Source organism: Chanodichthys erythropterus, chromosome 19 (genome assembly GCF_024489055.1).
Source record: "Chanodichthys erythropterus isolate Z2021 chromosome 19, ASM2448905v1, whole genome shotgun sequence".
Lineage (NCBI taxonomy): Eukaryota > Metazoa > Chordata > Actinopteri > Cypriniformes > Xenocyprididae > Chanodichthys > Chanodichthys erythropterus.
Window position 1 is genome coordinate 19,756,244 of NC_090239.1, and position 25,593 is coordinate 19,781,836.

At 35.2% G+C, this 25,593-nt stretch overlaps 3 protein-coding genes and 1 pseudogene across 3 annotated transcripts; 2 read left to right on the plus strand and 2 right to left on the minus strand.

The window, feature by feature from the left end:
- Nucleotides 1–5,781: 5,781 nt before the first annotated feature.
- Nucleotides 5,782–7,326, plus strand: hbae4 (hemoglobin alpha embryonic-4). The gene is made up of 3 exons (XM_067369996.1): nt 5,782–6,325; nt 6,733–6,937; nt 7,053–7,326. Exons 1-3 carry the CDS (start codon nt 6,234–6,236, stop codon nt 7,179–7,181), a joined length of 426 nt encoding a protein of 141 aa, XP_067226097.1. The 5' UTR covers nt 5,782–6,233; the 3' UTR covers nt 7,182–7,326.
- Nucleotides 7,327–10,707: 3,381 nt separating this feature from the next.
- Nucleotides 10,708–11,337, minus strand: LOC137007522 (hemoglobin subunit beta-like; annotated as a pseudogene).
- Nucleotides 11,338–15,570: 4,233 nt separating this feature from the next.
- LOC137007324 (hemoglobin subunit beta-like) lies at nt 15,571–19,876 on the minus strand. The gene is made up of 4 exons (XM_067368627.1): nt 19,765–19,876; nt 19,442–19,617; nt 16,033–16,085; nt 15,571–15,928 (listed from the first exon to the last, which is right to left on the minus strand). The coding sequence occupies exons 1-4, from the start codon at nt 19,854–19,856 to the stop codon at nt 15,800–15,802; spliced, it is 450 nt and encodes a 149-aa protein (XP_067224728.1). The 5' UTR covers nt 19,857–19,876; the 3' UTR covers nt 15,571–15,799.
- Nucleotides 19,877–24,422: 4,546 nt separating this feature from the next.
- On the plus strand, nt 24,423–25,176 carry hbae5 (hemoglobin, alpha embryonic 5). Its single transcript, XM_067368860.1, has 3 exons — nt 24,423–24,546; nt 24,668–24,875; nt 24,978–25,176. Exons 1-3 carry the CDS (start codon nt 24,452–24,454, stop codon nt 25,104–25,106), a joined length of 432 nt encoding a protein of 143 aa, XP_067224961.1. The 5' UTR covers nt 24,423–24,451; the 3' UTR covers nt 25,107–25,176.
- The last annotated feature ends 417 nt before the right edge of the window (nt 25,177–25,593 follow it).

Consider the following 25,593-nt stretch of genomic DNA (forward strand, 5'->3'; position numbering starts at 1 on the left):
AGCGAACAAACTAGGTCAGAGATCGCAGATTCTGCCCAACCTGAAAAGCCTCAGCATCCATCTAAAAATCTCTATGAACGGGAGCATATTAAAACGTGATATGAACTCATCATAAATCAATAAATCAACTAATCAACTTACAGTGAGTAAGTCTCCTCGCCTTCCAGTGTCAATTGGGTTCGCTCCTGTTGCGTGTCCTCAAACTGGCAACCCGAATGAGCCTTGAGTCTGAGGAGGAGGGGGCGGGGCAAGCAATATTTTGAATTTGGACTGCAGTACCCATTTCAACCACTAGCTGTCATTCTTACATACCGCAACTTAAAGGGTTAGTTCACCCAAAAATGAAAATATTTTCAATAATTACTCACCCTCATGCCGTTCCACACCCGTAAGACCTTCGGAATGCAAATTAAGATATTTTTGTTGAAATCCGATGGCTCAGTTAGGTCTGCATAGGGAGCAATGACATTTCCTCTCTCAAGATCCATTAATGTACTAAAAACATATTTAAATCAGTTCATGTGAGTACAGTGGTTCAATATTAATATTGTAAAGCAACGAGAATATTTTTGGTGCACCAAAAAAACTAAATAACTTATATAGTGATGGCCAATTTCAAAACACTGCTTCATTAAGCTTTGAAGCATTATGAATCAGCGTGTCGAATCATGATTCAGGTCACGTGTCAAACTGGCAAACTGCTGAAATCACGTGACTTTGGCACTCCGAACCGCTGATTCGACATAAAAGATTCAAGTTTGCGTTCAAAAATTAACAAAGGTCTTACGGGTATGGAATGGCATGAGGGTGAGTAATAAATGACATTATTTTCATTTTTGGGTGAACTAACCCTTTGAATGTTTTAGAAAGAAGTCTCTTATGCTAACCAAAGCTGCATTTATTTGATCAAAAATACAGTACAAACAGTAATATTGTGAAATATTATTACAATTTGAAATAAAAATGTAATGTATTCATGTAAGTTGAATTTTCAGCAGCCATTACTCCAGTCTTCAGGGTCACATGATCTTTTAGAAATCTTTCCAATAATGCTGACAATTGTGCCGCTTAATATTTTTGTGGAAACCTGCGTGATATATTTTTTTTCAGGATCCTTTGAAGAATAAAAAGTTAAAGAACAGCATCATTTTCAAATATAAATATTTTTATAACATTATAAATGTCTTTACTGTCACTTTTGATCAATTTGAATGCATCCTTGCTGAATAAAAGTTAATTTCTTTCAAACATGTAGCACATATTTCACACATCAGCATTGCTTCTCATTATTGATAACCCTATAGATGTCATCATCTGTAGATGAGCTTCACATCACAATGGCTGTCTGTGGCACAGCTTTAACACTTAAGACTTTTGTCCTGGGAAGGAGGAGGGTTAACTGTCATGGAATGATAAATGTTTAAAGGCCCACATGGGGGCATTCACAGGATGAGGAGACATGGCATGGCCTAAGAGGTGAGCAAATAGTCATGTTGAAAGATGTGCACATGATTTATTGCCTCTGTTTGGCAAGATTTCAAAGTACCACTCACATATTTTGTTTCATGTGCAAAACAAGATTAAATATGTTATTGATGTTTCACATTGCTTTCCTCTCTCCTTTTCCTTTTACAGCCCTCAAGTCATAAGGACTAATGGGCTTCCTAAATCCACTAATCTAATGTAAACTGCAGTGAATATCTATTAGCGTGCCATCCAGTCACAATATAACACGTCTGAGTATTTGGCAGGCTGAGACTAGACAGTGTGGGTGGCATGTGTGATCTACTAGAGAGTGCTCAAGCAAACCACACATTAATAGGATTAAAGCATAGGAAAATAATTAATCTGTAATCCTGTTTGCTGTATTTTATGTCTTTTGAAGAGATGAAAGGTAGTTCCGTCTTTGGCAACCCACTGGCTTCTTTATTCAGATGTACTGGCACTCATTCAATATTATTTCACTTCACCATGCAAAATGCTTCATTACATGCTTTTGATATTCATCGCTATTCATTGCAATTGTTTGGAAAGCATAGCTTTTAACAAATGGGTGAGTACATATGTAAGTCATACAAATGCAATTTCCCCATATACATGTATTCCCATATAAGTATGTGGTTTGCATAAGATTTTTGGCCTATCTGGAATATACATTTGCTTTTGGTGCGCTATTGCCATCTAGTGGAAAGTATGCTCAACAACTATTTGTAGGTAGGGACTTTAATTTAAGAAGTTGAATGTTTTTTTTTAAAGGACATTTTGAAAGACGTTTTTGTCTCTAACCAAGTCTGCATTTACTTGACCAATATACATGAAATATTATTATAATTTAAAATAAATATTTTAATATATTTTAAAGAGTTAGTTCACCCAATAAATTATGTCATTTATTACTCACCCTCATGTCGTTCTACACTCGTAAGACCTTCATTCATCTTTGAAACACAAATCAAGATATTTTTGATAAAATCCAATGGCTCAGTGAGGCCTCCATTGTCAGCAAGATAATTAACACTTTCAGATGCCCAGAAAGCTACTAAAGACGTATTTAGTACAGTTCATGGGAGTACAGTGGTTCAACCTAACATTATAAAGCGACGAGAATACTTTTTGTACGACAAAAAAAAAAAAAAAAACACAATAATGACTTTTCAACAATATCTAGTGATGGGCGATTTCAAAACACAAATCTTTTGTTTAAAATTATTGGTTCAGAGCGGCAAAGTCACGTGATGTCAGTAAACAAGGCTTCATTACATCATAAGTGTTTCGAAATTTCAATAGTTCACATGATTTTGGCAGTTTGATACACACTCCGAACCACTGATTCGAAACAAAAGATTCGTAAAACAAAAGATTCGAAGCTTCATGAAACAGTGTTTTGAAATCGCCCATCACATATTGTTGAAACGTCATTATTTTGTTTTTATACGCACAAAAAAAAATTCTTGTTGCTTTATAATATTAAGATTGAACCATTTTAGTCACATGAATTATTTTTAATACGTCTTTAGTACCATGGGTACTAAAGTGTTAATTGTCTTGCTGGCAATGAAGGCCTCACTGAGTCATCAGATTTCATAAAAAATATCTTAATTTGTGTTCTGAAGATGAACGAAGATCTTATGGGTGTAGAACGACATGAGGGTGAGTAATAAATGATAAAATTTTAATTTTTGGGTGAACTAATCCTTTAAAATGTCAGATTTTCATCAGCCGTTACTCCAGTCTTCAGTGTCACATGATTCTTCAGAAATCATTTTTTCAAAACATTTTTTGAGGGATAGAAAGTTCAAAAGAACAGCATTTATTTGAGAGGTTTTTTTTCATGACACTGTAAATATCTTCATATTTGAGAATGTCTTTTAAGGACACAAGGTTATCCAGAAGACAGTGTATCCAAATCATAGCAAAACATCTGCAGAGCTGTTTTTTGAATTTGAGTTTTCTGTTTGTCTGTCAAATTCATTATTTCCCACTAATGTTTTTTTCATAAACATACCTTATCGTAAAATCTTTATTTCTGTTACTCTTCTTTTTTCTCTCCCTGTTTTAATAAAAAACAAACAATGCTGTATTAAAATATTCATAAATACAGATTTTTTTTTGTCATGATTTCTGAAATTAAGGCACAAATCTATGGAATTATATATAAAAAGTGATGAAGAAGGGACAAAATTGTTTTAAAGTGATCAGACCCTTTTTTAATTGATGTTTATTTAACACTAACATTTTGTAACACATTGATGATAATGATCACTTGAGGTTGTGAGAACGGAGCTGTTTCCACACAGAAACAGACACAAAATTAAACAAAACATAAACATATAAAGGGAGGGCTCTCTCGCACTGGAGAGAGTTTAGTTCAGCTGCAGCTCAGAAAACCAATTAGTCTTCTTCCAGTTCTCTCCAAAGGGCTGGAGAAGGTTATATCAGAACAATTATTGCAAAATTTAGAGATATACATTTACACCCTTTACAGTTTGTTTTTAGACAATTACTACACACTTGTTTGTTAATGGGAAACAATATGCAGTCACTTGATAAAGGACTTATAGTTGGGTGCACTATTCCTGGATTTAAAAAAAGGTGTTTTATACTCTAATTCGTATTTTAATGGCAGAAATGTCAAAGTATAATATATCGAAATATGATATGATCTCTGATATGGTTTGATTTATATTTAAAAAAATGTGAACAATGTGTTGTTATTAATAATATTAAATCATTCTCTCATAAGATCGAAACAGTAATCCCTCAGGGAACCATCTTAGGTCCTATTCTTTTTAGTATTTATATTAATGACCTTCCAGAAATATGTGAGGCTCCAAATGTATGCTGATGACACAGTTATTTGCATGGTAAAAACCTAGAAACCTAGAAAAAGTGTCAGCTTTTCTTGATGCCTCTTGTTTAAATAAAAATACAAAGTCTATATGTTTTTCAATAAAAAAATTACCTGCAACAGCATCCTTAAACATTGTAATTAAAAATGGCTTTATTGAACAAGTAAAAATATCTTGGCATGATTTTAGATTCTCAGTTAAATTTTAAAACCCATGTAAAGATATATGTAAAACGATTAAAGCAAATTTTACAAGCTTCAAATTAATAAGAAATTGTTTAACATATGATCATTTGGTCTTTGATCGAATGTCTCTACAACAGAGCCTTGAAAATCTTAGATTGAAAGCAAATAAGATCCCATCGTTGTCAGATCTTAAGTAGCCTATATATATGATTTTAAGCTTTGCTCACTTTGTCTTTTTTCACTATGTAAAGTTTGTGTTTAAATGTTTAAATGGTCTTGTCCCTCAGCCCTTATGCAATTCTTTTTTTTTTTTTTTTTGGGAGACTGCAGGGGTGCAGCAGATCCACCAGAGCAACTTTTAGTGGAAATTGTAAAATTTTATTCTGTAAAACATCCTTTGCTCAGACATACAGAATCAATTGTTACATGACAAAACATTATTGGGAAAAAATAGAATGAAGCTTTCAACTCTAAATAAGTTTAAACACACACAGAGAGATAGAGAGATAGAGAGAGAGAGAGAGAGAGAGAGAGAGAGAGAGAGAGAGAGCCAAGAATAGACCTGATCGCTGATATTGCACATTTCACAAAATGCAAAAAGATGTAGATTCTGTTAAAGAGGTAGTCCTTCAGTTTAGCTGAGTCATGGGTAGTTGATGCTGCCATGGTGTGTGCTGACAGGAGGGCAGGGCAGGAGTGAGATTGGTGATTACCCACTTTCAGCCCACAGCTTGAGCCACTGATAGGAACAGCTATGACGGTTTATCAGATTCAGTGGCATGGCCCCTCCCTATCACAGAAGTACATGCTCATGGAGTTAAAGTCATTTAATATCATAAATATGTAAGCACTTCACAGTTTTACTTTTTTTCTTGTTGTTTTGAGTGACCGTTGGCATTATGTATGGTCACTACAGAGAATGCAGATGCTATATGCTTTTAATCTTTTGAAAATGTATGTGTGTGTGTGTGTGTGTGTATATATATATATATATATATATATATATATATATATATATATATATATATAAACCTATAGCAAACATAGACCTAGGCTACTCCTCTTCTCACACAGTAAATTTGTAGCAATTGGCCTACAACTCCAATTCTAGAGACATTTGCATACTGGACATGTAAATCGTTTGCATAATTAATAGGTTTAAATGTCAATATCGAATCAATGTTATCAACATACATATAATAGGCTATATAAGATCATTGCATTTATTGAGAATTTTGCTTCTAGACTGAATCGTGCACCCATTGTATCCATTTACACATTATTTTTGATTTTGCATTTTATTGTGTCATAATTATATGCAAATATATAGCCTATCACTGAAGACACTCAAGGCACAGGTAGGAATCCCGGCATGACAACATAAGCTCCTCTAATATGACGCACAGTAGACTAACGTTGCGTAGTTTCACCTCTCACGTGATTAACTCGTTTGCCGGTGAGTTGAAGAGAGCGACCGACGGGAACTACATTTCTGCTAACTGTTGTACTCTTCCATTTTTGCATTATTTTTTTATTAAGTCGACCTACGCAGAGTTTGTGGTTAATATGTGATAGAAACTGAACAGCAAAACGGCCAAATCGTAGCATACCCGACGATTCGCGTTGTTCAGAAGCTAACTCGTTTAATTTATACTGGGTAGTATACAAATATATTATAATTGTGCCACGCCGTTTTATAATGCTATCGAATACCGAAAAAGAGCTGATTGTACAGATATGGGACAAAATGATTCCAGTGGCGGAAGAAATTGGATCTGAGGCTCTTTTAAGGTATGCTGTCTTAACAAATATAACGCTTATAGAGCGGTGTAAAAGACCAGACAATTGTTTAGGCTACTATAAATAAAATAGCATATTTTACGTCTAAAAATTCACAGGTTGTTTTCCTCCCAAATCTCCAAACTTCTATACAATGTTCAACATGCTGGGGTAGCTACTGCTTTTCTTTAAATGATGTAAAATTTGAGAATTAAACTATTAAAAGTCTGACTTACGCTCTTTGGTGGATCCTTGATAGTTCGCAGTTCAATTTTCTGAATATCAAAAGTGATGATTGATGGTCATGTCATATTTGGCAGTTTCCCATGAGCGATGACGCAAGCAACAGAGAGGGAGGGGATAGGGGTCTTGTGCTTGTTATGTTGACCTTGTTTTCTCCCTTGTTAACTGCTTTACAGAATGTTCACGACATTCCCCAAAACAAAGACATACTTCTCCCATCTAGATATCAGCGCCAGTTCCGAGCATTTGCGCTGCCACGGGAAGAAAATCGTCCAGGCTTTAGCCGACGGTGCGAGGAACATAAGCACACTTGCTACTACGTTGGCACCACTAAGCAGGTTCCATGCCTATCAACTGCGAATACATCCTACAAACTTCAAGGTGTTAGCGTTGAACTGATCCAGCACACATCAACAGGCACTTTCTAAATACGTGATAATATGTGATGTGATATTTTTCATTTAAATCACTAACGTAAACTTCTTACATTTTCCAGCTTTTCAATCATTGCATCATTGTGACGTTAGCCTGCCATATGGGTGACAACTTCACACCAGTTGCGCACGCGGCGATAGACAAGTTTCTATCGGCATTCTCAGCTGTTTTAGCCGAGAAGTTCCGATGAAGAGCCTCCGAAGAAGGATGGAATGGTTCTGCATACTTTATCTTTAATTAGGCTATTTAATAATAAATGTTTTGCGATGTACGCCTGTCTTTATCCTTTATCTACATGTAATTCAATGGAATATTCAATAAAACAACAATAATAATACCAATCTTGGGATATCCACTTCCCTCACTGCATTGCACTCTTAACACTTTGTGTTTAATTTTTTTATTGCTTATAGGCTAATTTACAGTGCACGGTAGGAATTCAATATTTTGGCTTCCTAATAAAATGTCATCCGTACTTGAATTTATGAAATTCTTCTTGACATTGATATTGTCACGTTGTGAAATTGATTATTAAATAGCCAAATGGGAATTAATCAATCAGTGACAGATACTTGATCATAGCTGTCGGTAATATCTAAGGGACATGATGATTCATGTGGTGCTGTCCAGACTTCAGTGCTGAAATATTGGCCGAAATCCAAAAGGAAATGTGACGCTCTCCGCTGTGCTGAAAGCATTTAAACAGTATAGGCCTTTCTTTACCTGTGGGTCAGTTGAATACCGTCAGAAAAAGGTGCAAACCTTTAACAAATCTATCTACCCTTAAATATACTACCTTAATAGTGTTGAGGTATAAGATGGGGTAAGATGATGACGAACTTTTTTAATTTTTTTTATTTATTTTTTTTGACCGTATACTATGGCCTCTTTGAGTAAATTTACATGTTTTACCATGTGTTTTGTTCAGTTAGATGATTTATAATACTTTCTGCTGAAGTTTTCTGTGGTTCTCATGGCGCTGAAGATGGAAACTTAGTCTAGTTTGTTAAACGGTTAGTTCACCCAAAAATGAAAATTCTGTCATTAATAACTCACCCTCGTGTCGATTCACGCGCGTAAGACCTGCTTCGTTCATCTTCGGAACACAAACTAAGATATTTTGATGAAATCCGAGAGGTATATGACTCGTCCATAGACAGCAATATAATCAACACTTTCAAGGTCCAGAAAGATACTAATGGCATCGTTAAAAACAGTCGGCGTAAGTGGTTCAACTTTAATTTTATGAAGCAACGAGAATACAACTTTAATTTTATGATTCAAACAAAAAGTGTAAAAACAAAACGAAAATAACGATTTTTTTCAACAATCTCTTCTCTTCCCTGTCATTATCCATAAGCAGGTGAGCACAGTGAAGTCCAAATGCCGGGTCAGTATTGGCCAAAGCTGCACACGTGCAGGAGCCGGCCTATAATGAGTTGGCGTTCTGATAGAACCTGGAAGCGCTGGACGTAAACAACGTATGAGAATGACACAGAAGAGAAGATATTGTTGAATATTGATATTGATAATGATATTGTTTTCTTTTCTTTATTACTTTTTTAAACTTTAGGGTCCTGCTATAATATTTCAATTTGAGTACAGTTGATATGTGTTATTTGCGAGGTATATAGCCTAACAATAAACATTCTGAGGTCATGCTCTCCTGACAAATTACTTTTCAGGTAAAGTGGGCCAGCTGGTCTGTAAAGTGAACCATCCAGAAATTTATCAATATTTATCCTGCTATATTAATTAAAAACACATGGTTTATAACACATATTATCAAGCAAACACATTTAACAACATATTTAACAAATCTAAAAGTATATAGCCTAGGCTATGAGTAAAATTCATCAGTTCACTCAATGCATGTGTAAAATTCAAAACAAGTCATAGAAATTGAAGTATAGAAGTATAACACATGCAACGTCAAATTGGCTAACAAAACTTGAATAAGAGGAACATTTAAAATGGTAAATCATATTGTATTGTATTTTAAACACTTTAATTGAACTTAAATTGTGTCCATATTTTACAGCTTTATATCCTGCATCTACATTTTGCTCCTCTCATCCTTTCTTCACTCCACAGATTGAACTTAATGCATTGTCTTATTTTTATACTCACTTCTGTTTTCTAAAAAGTAGATTATACATGTCAACTATAAAATAATCAATGAATGTCAATTTATTTAAATCATTTTAATATAATTACTGAAGGTTAAAGGTCACCACTTTACCTGGCCCACTTTATCTAACACATTTAGCCAAAGTGGGCCAGCAATATTTAAACTCCTTTCAAGAAAACTAACACATTTTTAAACATTTTATTCTTTGCATTTTTTTTCTCTTAACTGTAGTAACAAAAAAAATTAGGAACTGTCACAATCATTTTGTTTACATTTAGTGAGCAACCTTATAATTTAGAAATTAAAATCTTAGGTCAAAGGGTTTTCTTTAACCATGAGGGTGCCCTCCTTTGAGGTGTGACCACACTCACCAGTGTCATTGTGCATCAACCAAAACTATTTTATAATTTAAAGAAAGTGTCTCTTTAATTAAAGAGCATTGTCATGCTCTGAAAGTGTAAACCCACTGAGCACAGTTCAATCACACGGCCTAAGTCTAAATTTAAGATGTAGGCCTAGCCTATGTATTTGGATTTCATTCATTTGGATCGCATAGTTTTACTATAAACAAACTAATAATCTTAATGTCATTCATAGTTGTATTATTACAAGATTTCACTGAACATATAACCGGTTTACATATTTATCGTTATTCATTTTGTTTCAATCTTTTATATTTTAATTTGTTGAATATTGCTTGTTCCACATCAAGTCAGCTATATTTTAACAATGTTCATACTTTTCAACCAAATAAATGTAATTGTTTTTTACAGTTAGCAGATTTATGCTGATTCTAAGCAATTTGAATAAATAATTTTTGAAAATATGATTATTTAAATAAAATCAAATAACTGCAAATGATTTTATTTGAGTGCAGAAATTTCTTGCCGGTTTCATTAATGTATGACTGACAATATGCATCACATTAAGTTTATTAGTTTGTTTATGTTAAATAAATTAGGCCTGTTTAAATATAACTTTTATATGCAATTCAAATGTGTAAATCTTAAACTTAGGCCTAAATATTTTGAGTGTTTTAAAGCCCAAGTGCATTTTCGATCTTCAGTAAGAGAATTTGGTTACACTTTATAAGGTGTCTTTGTTACACTATAATTATATTTAAATATGAGTAATATAACTACATAATTACTATAGTGTTAAGATTAAGGTTTGGTTTGGTTCAGGGTTAGTGGAATGTAATTATGCATAATTCATTGTTATTGCTATAGTAACTACATGTAACATATGCAACAATGACAATGTAAAATAAAGTGTTACAGAGAATTTTATTAAAGTTTGCAACAGTTGTCTTTTAAGGTCTCGTAAGAAAAGGGAGGGGCAGGAAGTGGAGATCATATCAGAGTGAGCAAAGACCTTAAATGGCCTTCGTGATCATAGCCTATATTCTTGTAAGTCAATAAAGTTGTGAATATTAGCCCTTCATAAATTACACAATTTTAATGTGGATTTAATGCGTAAACCGGTTTGATTTGAACTCAATGGACAACGAAATCATCTCAGTCATTTATTTTTCATGATGCATTACATAATCTCAGTACAGAATATCCTCGTCCAGTCGACGAATCTAATGATACTGCCTTCTTAGGGCTGATATAACAACAGACAGGAACTTCTGCCAAGCAGCTTGGATGTCAGGGGTGAACTCAGTCCTCATGCGTTTAGCGATCACCATGGTCAGGCAGTCAGCTAAGAGCTGTAAAAGAAGTTGGGGAAAAGTAAAGCACAGTTCCAACATAATAACCAACATGGTAGCCACTATTCTAAGACGCCAACCTGAATTTCCTGGGTCGACCTGCAGTTCCTCTGAATGAAGCTCGCTAAGGGTATAGGTGTGCTTGATATCATCCATGTTTTTGAGAGCTTTCTCCAGTCCTTGAAGCACCACAGTCCCATGCACCGCGACTTTTGAATTAGCCATGATTGCCTCAACCATATATGATTGCCTCAACCTTCCGTTATGCAGGTTTCCAAACCCACCCAAGGGTAGACCACCAAGCATCTTCAGATCAGACAATAAAGACAGGAACATTGAAGGCCTTATTGACAAATAGGCCTATCTACGTCCACTGAAGTAACAGCTATGAAATAGGCCTATATTAAAATAAAATGAGCAATTAAACAGGTTCGACTCGTAGTCGAGTGTTGCGAATACACCCTGTATCGAAGCGCGTTCCTCGGCTGTCCACTGAACCATCGTGTCTTGTGGCTTCACAGCGGGACAGATGTTTAAATAGGACAGGTTGGTCGCCGCCCAAGTATATGGGGCAGATCCGTTTGGCCGATAGTCCGAAAGGCGGAAGTTGACCGATAAACTGAGTCATTTATGGTAGCCTATTGATAGTGTTTCAACGCAGAGTGTGGTTCTTTATTGAGGTTTCTTGCTGTTTATTTAACCCAACATAAAGAGCGAGTGTTTATGCTGCACATTATATAAAAGGTCCAATCCGAGCCTAATTAAACGTGTCATATTTGCGTAGATGTTCTAAAAATGGTGAAAGGTGAAAAGTTAGAAATTATAGGCTTAGCCTACTCCCTGTTTCTCAATTAAAAACTTCTATAGCCTCTAGGTCCAATGTTTGCTAGGCCTACTGTGTTTATTGTATTTACGTATTATTTTTTCACTTTCTACACATTACGTGAATTTTGTGTTGTGTTATAGGGTAAAAGAAAATGGCCGTAAACGTAATAAGGGAAAACGTCGAGGCAGAAAATTGCCAGAACCTTTTGGGGTTTTCCAATGATTTTCATAGTGTTGAGATTAAGTCAGACACTGCAGTGAAAGTAAAGTTAGCTAGTTATTCTAGAATTATTTTTATTTCTTAACTTTTCACATTGACTGACGAAATCACGAGAAAATGGAAACGTTCAGCCTATATTTGAAGCCCAAACTTTGAAATCATCAGCAGCTGACTTTTAGTTGTTTGGCAGTTGAGTAGGCTATATACTATATGGTCTATAGACTGACCGTCAACTGTTGTTAAAACACATCGACATTTTCTGTATAAGAACGAATGACCACTTAGGCCTATATCACACATAAATAGGCTACATCAGGCATGACTTTATATTATTTATGGCTTGGAAATATAATTGAGAGAAGCCTGTTCTTTACAAGCAAGGGTTCACATTGTCTGAATTAAAAGGACACTAAATAAATTATGTTTTTTCGATCAGTGGCTTTTGATCACTAGCCTAAAGACAAGCTTTTAGACATACCAGAGCATGAACACTTCAGATAGTTAATTTGCTATTTCTATTTTAATTCTGCCGTGTTGCTTTCAGATAAGGTTGGTAAGCGGATGCAGATGTTTGAATACAAATGAAGTCATTTTACCCGAGCTTTTCAATAGCCTACGCCCATTTTTCTATGAAATTCGGCCCAATAGTAGCTCCTCCCTCGCCTCTCAAGTGTCTCTTACAGATGTACTCCCCAGCCTGGTTACAGATGAAGTTCACAGCATCTTGCTGTCCGTGGATTATGTTTAACGTTCCATCTGGAGCGCCAGCATCCTGCAACAGTTTGGCCAGCATCATGGTGAAGCCAGGCACTCTCTCTTCAGGTTGGGGGCTTCAGCAAATAAGTGTTCTCACACACCATGCCCATTGGGAACATCCACAGAGGAATAATGCAGGAAAACTTAAGTGTGTGTGTGTGTGTGTGTGTGTGTGTGTGTGTGTGTGTGTGTGTGTGTGTGTGTGTGTGTGTGTGTGTGTGTGTGTGTGTGTGTGTGTGTGTGTGTGTGTGTGTGTGTGTGTGTGTGCGCTTGTTTTTGTGACATATCAGGACCAAGGTTATTATAGTTTTGCATTTTTCGTTAGTTTTTATTTTGATTTCGTTTTGACTTTTTGTTTTCAAATTCAGTTTAGTTTTAATTCGTTTTTAAAGTGGGTTTGCTATAGTTTAGTTAAGTTTTTATTTTTTGAAAATGCTTAGTTTTAGCATTTTCATACACCAATGGTTAACTGGTATATGTACGTGTCCATGTCTCTAGGAACAGAGGAGAAGTAGCACATGCGTCCCATCAGAGGAACAGATAGGGAATTAATGCCATTGTGGAATTCGTAGATTAATGTTGTATTCACCCCTCATGTGCGTCAGATCCAACACCATCTCCTTTTTGCGTACATATGATACGCAATGGGTAGGATTAGTGGTGTGGGGTAGGGGCGTATTATATTTACGCCGAAAGTGCATATCAGACAACAGATAAATCACTTAACCCTTGTGCTGTGTTGAAAACCCTATTACACTCGTGCGTTCCCTCGGTCAAAAATGCAAACAATTGCTTATAAATATCTCGTTATGCTACCAAATATTGGATTTAATCTTTTTGTCAGCTTGTTTTCTTTCAATTAGGACATGTTTTTTATTAATTTTCGGAACTGATCGATCGTAGACTTATTTATCTGAGCTTTACCTCAGTTTTTGAGTGAAAAAAGTGTTATTTGTGGATAATTTTGTCAATTTTACATAAAATATGGAGGAAAAAAAAGGCACTGTTTGTCACACTAGTGTGATTTAATGTTTAAACAGGAAATTTGTTTTGAAATGGTTTTATTTTGTTTTTATTTATTAGCCTACAAAATCGCACAAATCATACTTATGTTCCCGGTCAAAAATGACCGGTCTGCAGAAAAATAACATAAATCACTTGTTACGCTATTTTATTGAACCCGATCACACGAAAATGCTTGTAATCTCGTAGAATACGGGACGCAGTTTTTCGCGTGCATATGATATACGCACTTTATGGCGTATTATACGTACGAACCCCTCACCCCCCACCCCCATCCTACCCAAGAGCGTGTCATATACACGTCATAAAGTGCGTATCATATGCACGCGAAAAATCCGCGTATAAGCATTATATAGCCTAAGCATTACCATAAGCATTATATATTCTACGAGATTACAAACTCGTACTATTGATACGCATTCTCATGTGATCGTGTTGTTTTATTAGCAAATATTGGATTCAATCTTTTTGTCAACTTGTTTTCTTTAGGACAAGTTTTGTATTTATTTTTTGAAACTGATTGATCGTAGGCTTCATTAATCTAAGCCTCACTGAAAGTTCATCTAATCTCTGTGCAAAAGAAAGCCTCTAATACAAAATACACAAAATGGTTTGTTTGTGTAGCCTACATGAATGTGTGAACGTGTACGGATGCACTAGTATGCATGTATCCACACATGCAGAGGTCCGAGGTCTTCATTTTTGCAAGCCCACATGTACATATGTGTACACGAACACGAAAAAAAACGCTCCTGAACATTAATTGTTTCTCTGACTTTCGTCTCCCCCATTCATTTTCAAAGGGCGGTCATTTTTGACCAACATGAGCTCAGATCAATGAGGCCTACAATCAATCACTTTCAAAAATAAATACAAAACCTGTCCTTATTGAAAGAAAACAAGTTGGCAAAAAGATTGAATCCAATATTTGGTGATAAATAGTGTAACAATTGATTATAAGCTATTTTTGTAGGCCGGTGATTTTTGACCGGGAACACCAGTGTGACTTTGTGCCTTGCCTTGCCTAAATAAAACCATTTCAAAACAAATTTCCTGCTTAAACATTAAAGCACACTATAGTGTGATAAACAGTGCAAATGTTTTAAATATTTTTTTAAAAAAATTTACAAAATTATCCACAAATAACGCCTTTTTCACTCAAACTGAGGTAGGACATAAGCTCAGATAAATAAGGCCTACGATCGATCAGTTCAAAAAAGAAATATAAAACCTGTCCCAATTGAAAGAAAACGAGCTGACAAAAAGATTTAATCCAATATTTAGTGATAATGTAGCATAATGAGAGATTTATAAGCATTTTTGTAAAGGCCGGTCATTTTGAGTGTATTCAATGTTACAATGTGGGGAAAAAATTACAAAAACATTCAAAAGTATTTTGGGAAGTTGTTAGACTCTGGGCAAGTAAAGTCATTAAATTTTAGTCCAATGCATGCGATAACATTAAATATGCATTTTCAGGTACGGGAAAATCCTCTTCGCATCAAAATGACCCGAACACATCATGAGGGTTAATTAGATAGACAAGATCATTTATCCCGACGATTCAGCAGACGAGCTGAGTTCATAAAAGAAATTAAGAAAATGTTTAGAGCAGACATCAGGCTCTTTGGTGTTTTGTAAAGGTTCTTTATTGGCAGTGATGGTTCCACGAAGATCCTTGTCCTTGACCAACCTCCCTTTCCATTGCACAAAAGGTTCTTTTAGATTATTAAAATGTTCTTCACACAAATGGAAACAAATGGTTCTTTTAAGAACTGTTCTTTGGTTAAAGAAATGGTATTGGGAAAAATCGATATTGTATGTATCACAAATATTGCACCATTTAATTAGCTGCCATATAAGCGGCCATAGGAATCATTGTATAAATAGGCTAACAATTCTGTACATCCAAACAAGATGAGCATTACACCCAATTACAACTATTTTTAATTACAACTCTGTGATAAATATCATGGAGTCTTATAAATTATGAGGGTGAATAAATCATGGCAATGTTCAGTTTTGGGCGAACTATTCGTTTAATGATATTCGGACAATGATGAGTTCAGGTGCGTATCAAGTCCTCTTTATTTCATTAGAGACCAAAACATACAATGTTTTCGCCCATATTTAGAGTATTTAATGATACTGTCTGCGCAGAGCAGAGACGACAACAGCGAGGAACTTCTGCCAGGCAGCCTGCACATCAGCGGTGAAAGAGGTACCCATATTTGCTGCAATCACGACTGTCAGACAATCGCCCAGCAGCTGAAACCGAAAAAGCAGAAGAGTGGGCTACCAGCGACTCACCTGTAACGCGACAATGTTTTAAATAATGTTTACAAGATTTATATATTGCTGTGATTGCATACCCTGAAGTTGTCAGGATCCACGTGCAGTTTCTCAGAGTGCAGAACGCTCAGGGCTGGGTTTCCCAATAACGATGTATCTTAGCTCTTAAGAGCGCTTTCTAAGTGCGAGGTTACGAACGCTCGCTGCAATTCCACGTGCGTTTCCCAAAAATGCCCTTAACATGAACGCGCGAGAACGCGCTCTACGTGCTACTTAAGAGTCGCTGTCCGTTTCTCAAGTGCTGAATATTACCTTATAAAATCGTATCCTTTAACGTTTAACCTAATAATCGTCACCTGATGTGGTTTAAAATAAATAAATAAAGGTACCTTTCAAAAAGATTAAATTAATGTTCTTCTGGAGGAGGTAGAGCTAAACAAAGATGTAATTGTCAGACGATTTCTTTAAGCTATATATATATATATATATATATATATATATATATATATATATATATATATATGAAGACTTCAGATGCAAAAGCCTATAAGTGCCGTCTGAAATGTTCTTCTAAAATTAGCATTTTTATCAAGCTTGTATGTTTAGGTTCAGTAATTTCACTTTAATGGCAATTAATAGGTCATTTTCTTTTCCATTAATGTGAAATAACTGAACATAAACATAGGCCTACAAGCTTGATAAAACTGTTCATTTTATAAGAAAATTTCAGATGGCACTTAGAGGCTTTTGCATCTGAAGTCTTCATATATATACACACACAGTCAAACCACAATTTATTCAGACACCTTGAACATTTCATTCATTATTACAAATTATTCACTATAGTTTTTTTTTTTTTTTTTTTTTTAATGGTAGTAAAATATGACAAGAGCAAAACATGGTCAGGTCAAAGTGTCTGAATAATTTTGGTTCCAAATTTGTATCAATTTTACTGGTAGTCCACTGTATGAAGAATTTTTGGGCATAATATGTCACAGTTTACTTTATTTTGTCATTCTCACTTACATAAATTAACCATAGTGTCTATATTTAACTTAAATTAATTATAGTTTATATATATGTGTGTGTGTATGTGTGTGTATGTGTGTGTGTTTGTGTGTGAAATCAATCAAACTGTGATTCAGTGTTTTTGAAGTTAATATCTAAACTTGTTTATGTTTTAAAATTTAGTTTATAGTTGAAAAAAGTCAGTCACTTCAGAAACACTTGGAAGAACTCCTATAGTATTTCATAGAGCTTTAGGCCTTGGGTGGTAGGCCTAATATAAAGCCTATATAAAGGGTATATAGGGTGACAGTAGTACAAATTATGTAGGGGAGAGTGGGGGCGGTTGCAACACTTTTTACAATTCCTTCAGTTTCTCAGCGACTGTTTGTATTAGAAAGACAAAAAATATTTATATTAAACCCATATATGTCACCTACCTGCCCATACTGTTGCAACATGTGTACATGTGATAATATGAAAGTAATTTGTACTTAAATGGACCCTGAAAAATGTTGCAACTGTCCCCATATATGGGGACAGTTGCAACAGTACCGAGGGGCAGTTGCAACAGTCATTTAGATGTAATAAAACTCATACTTCTGCATCATTTTTCAAATCTTTTTTTTTAGTTTATTTGAGACCAGAGTTCATTGAGTTAACTTTTTAAAGTAAAAAACAACCAAGTACACAACCATGTAACACCTTTGTCAAAATCCCACAAACTGATTTATGTAGGCCCAACTCAAATGTGATTTTCTGCCTAATAACATCAACTCATGCAGTTCTGACGGAAGAAGAAAACTAGAGCAAGCTGTTTGCATGTGCACAACTCACCAGCACATGATGTGGGTGTTTGCCAGTGTGTTGCTATGCATTTGCAAAGTATTTTTTGTTGTTGTTACTTACTAGTCCCTCCTTCAAAGCCAATTTGAAAATCATAAATCTGAATATCATATATCTGATCATTTGCAATGAGACAGCATAAATTCCTCAACAAGATGCATAATTTGAGGCAGTTAGAGTGAGTTAGGGGTTTGCTCTAAACACAGACACTATGCATGAGCCATATTAATAGCGATGCATGGTTTAGCAAAGAGACTAAATGAATAAATGCTAAGAAATACTAAGAAAATATGCACAACATATCCAAGCACAGACCTCTAGCTTGGCTACAATATGTGCTATTTCTCTAATATGCAGTATATATGCGCATTTCCTGATGATGAACTGTATGCCTTTAATATCTTAAAAGTTGTTCAAAGCATTTCTAAGGATATTGATTTTCTGAGATGGTGAATGGGAACATGTTTTGTGTAACATTAGCAACACAGTATTTGCTGTTTGATATCGTAGTCAAACAAATGCTAAGCATATCAATTATCGTTATGTGACCTCACTGTCCTGCCATCATTGCTTACTACAGCAGCAGCTAAGGACAGAATAGGTAGAGGGACACCCCTTTCTGTTGTCCTTTTCCTGTAAAAAAAAAAAAGTTGTCCATACTGAAAAAAACAGAACAGAAAATGTAGGATACACTGCAGAGTTTGACTTTTAAAAAAGCAATTTGCTGAAATACAAAGAGGAGATACCTGATTATTGAAATATGTTCTTTATCAAACCACTGAATTGCCTTTTATATAAATTTTTATCTAATTGTCATTATTATTGTCATGAGGAACAATTGCAACACCATGTGGGGACAGTTGCAACAATGCGTTGCAACTGTCCCACCCCCTGGCAGCCATCTTAAAACTAGTGATGCTAGCCTAACACATTAGCTTGAACACATTGTACCCAAGTCTGTTAAGAGCTAAGAAAATGCACATTCAAACTATAAAACTATAAAAAACAATACTTAAACAGTTTAGACAGTATGACAAAAAATCTAGTAGTAAAAAAAGTTACTTTTTTGCCTTGAATTTCAGTTCTCCTATAAGGAGGTTTAGCATGTAGCTGTTAACTTCCAGAAAGAAGGAGGGGCATACTGAGCATGTGCAGTAGGAATGTCATGACTCTAGCTCATTCCTAATTGGATAAATCAGCAATGTTGCAACTGCCACACGTTGCAACTGTCCCCACTCTCCCCTACTTCATCTAGCCAATTTCTACAGGTGTACAGACAAATTTTTTATTGCAGACATGTTGTGTATTTTTATTTTTTTTATTTTCTTCCGTTTTCTTTTCATATTAAACAACAAAGAGGATTTAAGAGGAATACAGTCAAAACCTTAGCTATGTTATACACATTGCACTTGAATAAAGGTGTAATCTGCCGGTTGTCCTGTAGGTGACCTCATAACTCTGTCTTCTTACGATGCACTTAGGGCTTAACGATTACTCCTGAGCACTCGTAGATCTACGATCATTTTCAAGTGCAACTTAAGTTACGATGCTTTTGGGAAACAGACCTTAATATTAAGATCACTCGTACGATCGTTTTTACGATCAACTTAGGCTTACGATGCTTTTGGGAAACGCAGCCCAGATCGGTGTATGCGTTCTTTATGTCATCCATGTTCTTCATGGCTTTGTCAAGCCCGTGGAGCACAACAGTTCCGTGTGCCGCGACCATTGGATTGCACATAATGGCCTCTGCATTGTACAGGTTTCCAAAACCTGCGAAGTACCGCTGAGTCCAGGGATACACAATCAAGGCCCTGCAATATACAGCATAATATGCATACACAAAATTAATACAATATAATAAATATACAAATAATATAATAATAAAAAATATGCCTCTTTTGTGTCTCTATACAAAGAAAACTTGCGGACTGAGGAGCATAATGACATGGGCATCATACCTCTGCAAGGCTTTGGGGCCAACTTCCTCATAATTAAGCTTGCTGAAAATGTTCTGGATATAGGCACGCTCCTGGTCGGTCCACACAACCATGTTGTCAGTTTATGGTTCCGTTCTCCGTTAGGAATAAGAATCATACCTTTCTACTCTTGTCGACACTATTTATGTCATCGGGTTGCATCGCCAATACAAGTTGGCTCACTTGATTGGCTGAAACTTCTCATGGGCAGGACTCTAAATATGTGGTGATTCAATGCGTTTGTAATCTTCTAGAAGTTATATTCAGTTTTAATGTAAGTAGCAAAACACTAGCATAACATACGCCCCATTTCATGAAAAGAGTAGGGGAAAAAAATAATATGACGCTGAATAAAAAGCGGATCAACGTAATAAAGGATTGTAGAGTAGCCTAAAACTTTAATTGCTGTAATCCTTGTCTAATCGGTTGGAAAACGTGACTTTCAATATGACTATCAATTATTGCTGTAATCCCATGTGTTGGTTAGGCTATCTCATGCTCATACATTCGCCCATTCAAAACGACTCTGCCTTATCTCCACTAACAGGCTCTCCACTTACGTAGATCTCAAAATGAAATGCATTTGACTGAGTGGTAAAAAATCCAGTCTCACCAAATACCAAATAAAAAGGGCGTGGGCATTTTATCGATTTACCAAGCAAACCCTATTTGAGAGCCAATAAATGAAATAAATGATTTATAAATCAATTCAGAATAACAAAATCAGAATAATCAAAACTGTGTCAGTTCCTTTTTTTTCTGCACAATTTGTGCCTTGTAAGAAAACTAATATTCATGTTTATTAATAAAAAAAAAAAAAAAATTAGATTGTAATAATAATACCGTTTCTCTCGATTGCTGCACACGATAACCGAGTTGGCAAAACAAAGACACATTTCTCAAAACGTTTAAAACATTTCACCTGTTTTCACACACGTTCCAATTTTCTGAATGGTTTCAGCAAAACTCTACACAAAAACGTCCTCATTTTACACAGATTTAACTATGTTATCATTCATAAAACAATCAAAGCGCTCACCGCGCTCAGAGCTGGGTAGTAACGAAGTAGGTCTACATTTACTTCGTTACATTTACTTGAGTAGCTTTTTGGAAAATTTTTACTTTTTAGAGTAGATTTAAATATGGGCACTTTTAGTGGTTCAACGGATCACAAAACTCACGATTCGGATCACATCACGGTTATTAAGTCACGCAAAAAATAATAATAATAATAATAATTGGGGGGTGGGCGGTAACTTAACTTTACATTTATTACTTAGCCCACTTTAACTACTCTGATACCACAGCAGAAACTACAAGCCTACCTAATAGGCTAAATTATTAAAGACAAATGAACAGACTGTAAATACTGTACACCAATTACAAGCATAGATAAATGCAACATAAAGTTACAAATAAAATATAAAATAGTCTAACTGTAGTATTAATTTTCGTGTACAGAAATGTAATAATTAAATATAAAATGAAACTGTTCACTGTGTAAATGTAATATAGATTAATCTTTGTTAAAGCTGTGTTTTGTTGTTTGATTTACATGACAGACAACAACAACAGGTATTTATAGGTTGCTGTCACTTTAAGAGCAACGCACACATCCGATAGATACACATCCGGTTCCGAATTCTCACCTGTTTTCGAGAATACTTGCCGAGAGGGGTATTTTGACTGACATAATGCGTGTATGTGGCCATCCAAGTGCATTGAGGACGCGAAAGAGGAATTCATTTAGGGTTTAAGAGCTATCTGGAACGCGCCTCTCGCGAGCCTTGTATGCGCGTCTGTGCATATACCGATAACAGCGCTGCGTGCGATACCGAATTAAATCCTCTTTTGCCCCTTCTAGCGCTGGAATGGTTTTGTATCTATTTAATGTGTGAAATAGCAAGACAAAACACGTTCAAACACGTTCGGAGTGTTGGATGAAGTGGCAGTGGACCTACAGTCAATTAAAAGCAAATCTGCAAATGCCTCATATTGTTTGCCAGCGACAAAGATCTTTATTAGTTGAACTGTGCTGTCTGTGAACAACTCCACAGGTAGCCTATCAATTTTATTATCAATAGCCGACATTTTACAACAAAACAGATTATTACGCCACGATAACAAAGTATGTAGCATTTCTTTACGTTTTTATGGACATATATCTTAATTTATACATTAAATAAGCTACCATTGTTCAGATAGTATGAAATGGTAATTTGTGGATATAGCCTATTGCGCAGTGGCGGCGTCGGCGACCTGATCGTCCAACGCTATCTCACGACCAATTCGTACTTATTCTACAAGGTGGCTATTTCGTATAAATTAATACGACCTCACTCGTGCGAATTCGTACGATTTGTCTAAACCCCAGTGACGGTTAGGTTTAGGGGCGGGGTTTGGGGTAGGTCATTCGTATGAATTCATACGAATTTGTCAACTCGTAAAATACATACGATTTAGCGAAAAACGTATGAATTAGTACGAGTGAGGTCGTATGAATTCATACGATTTAGCCACCTCGTAAAATACGTACGAATTGCCGTGAGATCGTCTTGAAAATGACACAGTTAACCAGTTTACACGCGCCTGCAGAAATATACATTTGATTACATTTTGGAGAAAAGACAGAAGAAGATCCGTCAATGTGCATTTATTAGTTTGTGTTCAGATGTTCAGCGGTTATGAGCGCGAACACATGTAAAGAGTTTTCTCTTCTTTCAAATGTAGCTGTATACGTTATTATTAAAGTAAAGGACATGCAATGATATTCGGGTTACAGATGCTAACTAATGCTTATCTCTTCTGTGATTGTTGCAAATCTATCCAATTATGATAATAATTGAAATATCTATCTAAATAATAACATGCTATTGTATTGTTTTATATATATATATATATATATATATATATATATATATATATATATATATATATATATATATATATATATATATACACAAAGTAACTAACGAGCTACTTGAGTAGATTTTCAATGGATACCTTTTTACTCTTACTGAAGTAACTATTAAGATTATTACATTCACTCTTACTTTGAGTAAATATTTCTATAAGTACTTATTTACATTTACATTTATGCATTTGGCAGACGCTTTTATCCAAAGCGACTTACATTGCATTATACTATACATTTGTATCCGAGTATGTGCAATCCCTGGGATCGAACCCATGACCTTGGCATTGCTAGTGCCATGCTCTAACCACTGAGCTACAGGAAAACTTATACTTTTACTTGAGTCAGTTTTTGGATACTACCCACCTGAGACCATGGTTCATGACACTGACGAATTAAGGCAGACAGCCGAAACGTTGGACCTGTTTTTATCTCCTGCTTAAACTTAATAAAACTATTTTTAGAATGCAGACTTTTTGCATTTTTAACATTTATAAAACACACAATAAACTTAAGAATCACATTATCTTATCCTCAAATAGCACATTTATTCATGAGTAGCAAAACTGATGACACACTAATCAGGATAATATAAATAGGGCCAAATGTGATTGTGATTTAGAAAATACACACTGCAAAGCTGAAATAATCACTACTTAGGACTACACATACAATATAATTACAACACACAGTAATGAAATGTCACTATATTTTATACAGTAATCTGTAGCACATGTTGTACAAACTCGCTATTTTCAAATTTATTATAGCCATTTTTTTTTAATGTAGGCGTTGAGAAATGACTTGCTAAAGTCTTTGTCAGAAGGACAAGACATAGTATACTGTAATAAAATCTGGCCAAAGGTGCAGAGGATGCTGAATTTATTTATTTATTTATTTGCTGTACAGTAATTTACAGGCTTATTGTATAATGCATACGCTTTCATATTCAATTATTTGGAGTTTGAAGTTTTCTTTAGTGCTTTTCATTTAAGATCACTTTACATTAATGTAATGAAAGCTCATTGTTGTATTTTATTTTATATTCATTCATTTACTACAATATTGCTCTTACTAGTGTTAACGCAGGAAAGCTGTGTATTTGTTCGGTTTTGTGTGTCATCTGAGGCCATTTAATTCTGACAAAAGAATGTTTTTGACTAAAATATTTGATTTTGAGGTGACAGTTTGAGATTTGTACAAGTTGGTATGTAGGGATTGCGTTTATAGTTGTGAGAAAAAGGCGAATTGTTTCATGAATAGTGTGTTAGAAATCGAGAGAAACTAATAAACATCGTATTGAAAGTAAAATCTGTGGCGTATATAAGGCTAGTATGAGCATTAAAAGGGTGTAGCTAACATACCATATATTTGGGGCAGGAAGCATATCTCACATACTAAAAACTAAACTACCTTACTAAATAAATAAAAAGGCTAATTAATTAAATCAGGTTGTGGGGTTAATTGTATCGAAGATGCGGACGTGAGCTGATTAGGATCTGACCCTTTTCTGTTTATGACTGACTCAAGTGCTCACGCACGTACATTATCATCACGTATCACCCCTAAAACGAGGAGGGGAAAATGGGCATCATGTCAGTTTTCAGCGTTCACTGGCAGGAGTTCAATCTGACACGCAATTAGGCTGTATCTTGGGTGTGTCCACTCAACTACAAACGCTTAAAAAGAGGACCAACGTTTAGGTGGGTAAGTCACTTGACCAGCACGTCTATTCATTCCAGACATCGATTCAAAATGAGTCTCTCTGCTAAGGACAAAGCCACTGTGAAGGCCCTCTGGGCAAAGATCTCCCCAAAGGCTGAGGACATCGGTAATGAGGCGTTGTCCAGGTAAGACAAATCAGGCCAAGTCTTAAATTTTGATTAAATTATAGGCTATATATATTTCACAGTTGTAAGGTAATTAAGGATCTGATTAAACAGGAACTTACATTTTCCCACCGTTCTGCAGAATGCTCTTGGTCTACCCTCAGACCAAGACCTACTTCTCTCACTGGAGCGACCTGACCCCCGGCTCTGCTCCGGTGAGGAAGCATGGAAAGAAGGTCGTCGGTGGACTCGGTTTGGCTGTTGACAAGATTGAAGACCTTTTCGGCGGTCTGCTCACTCTTAGCGAGCTGCATGCTTTTCAGCTGAGAGTCGATCCTGCTAACTTCAAGGTAAACATACTGTTGAGTCTGACGCTAAATGATTAATAATTGAGTCATATCTAATTATATTTGTCTTACTCAAAATGGTGTCTATTAATCTTCATTTAACAGATCCTGTCCCACAACATTCTTGTGGTGTTGTCCATGCTATTCCCTGATGACTTCACACCTGAAGCCCACCTGGCCATGGACAAGTTCCTTGCATTAGTGTCCCTGGCTTTGTCTGACAAATATCGTTAACCTGTTTGGTATTTGTTAAGCAGTTTGAATGTTGTTTTGTCGATTTGGTCAACAACATGTCAATAAAAATCTGGAGACACTCATCAAGTGCATTTTTTTTTTCTAAACAAAATTGCAAACAAAATCTAAATTTCTTTGCAATACGAATAGAGGCTATACTATCGGATCATATAAATTCTCTCAATTAGTTAAGCCTGTTGCTTGAATAAATATATGATATTGAAATAAAAAATTTAATTTTCTCATTTTGCCACACCAATATTCATATACTACATACCGTTTCTTTTAACTTATAAAATATTTAAGACCTTTAGAGACAGAAGGATATTATATTTAATAAATAAAAGTTATACTATATATTAATATAAATATATCACGCTATATATATATATATATATATATATATATATATATATATATATATATATATATATATATATATATATATATATATAATTATTATTATTATTATTATTATTATTATTAT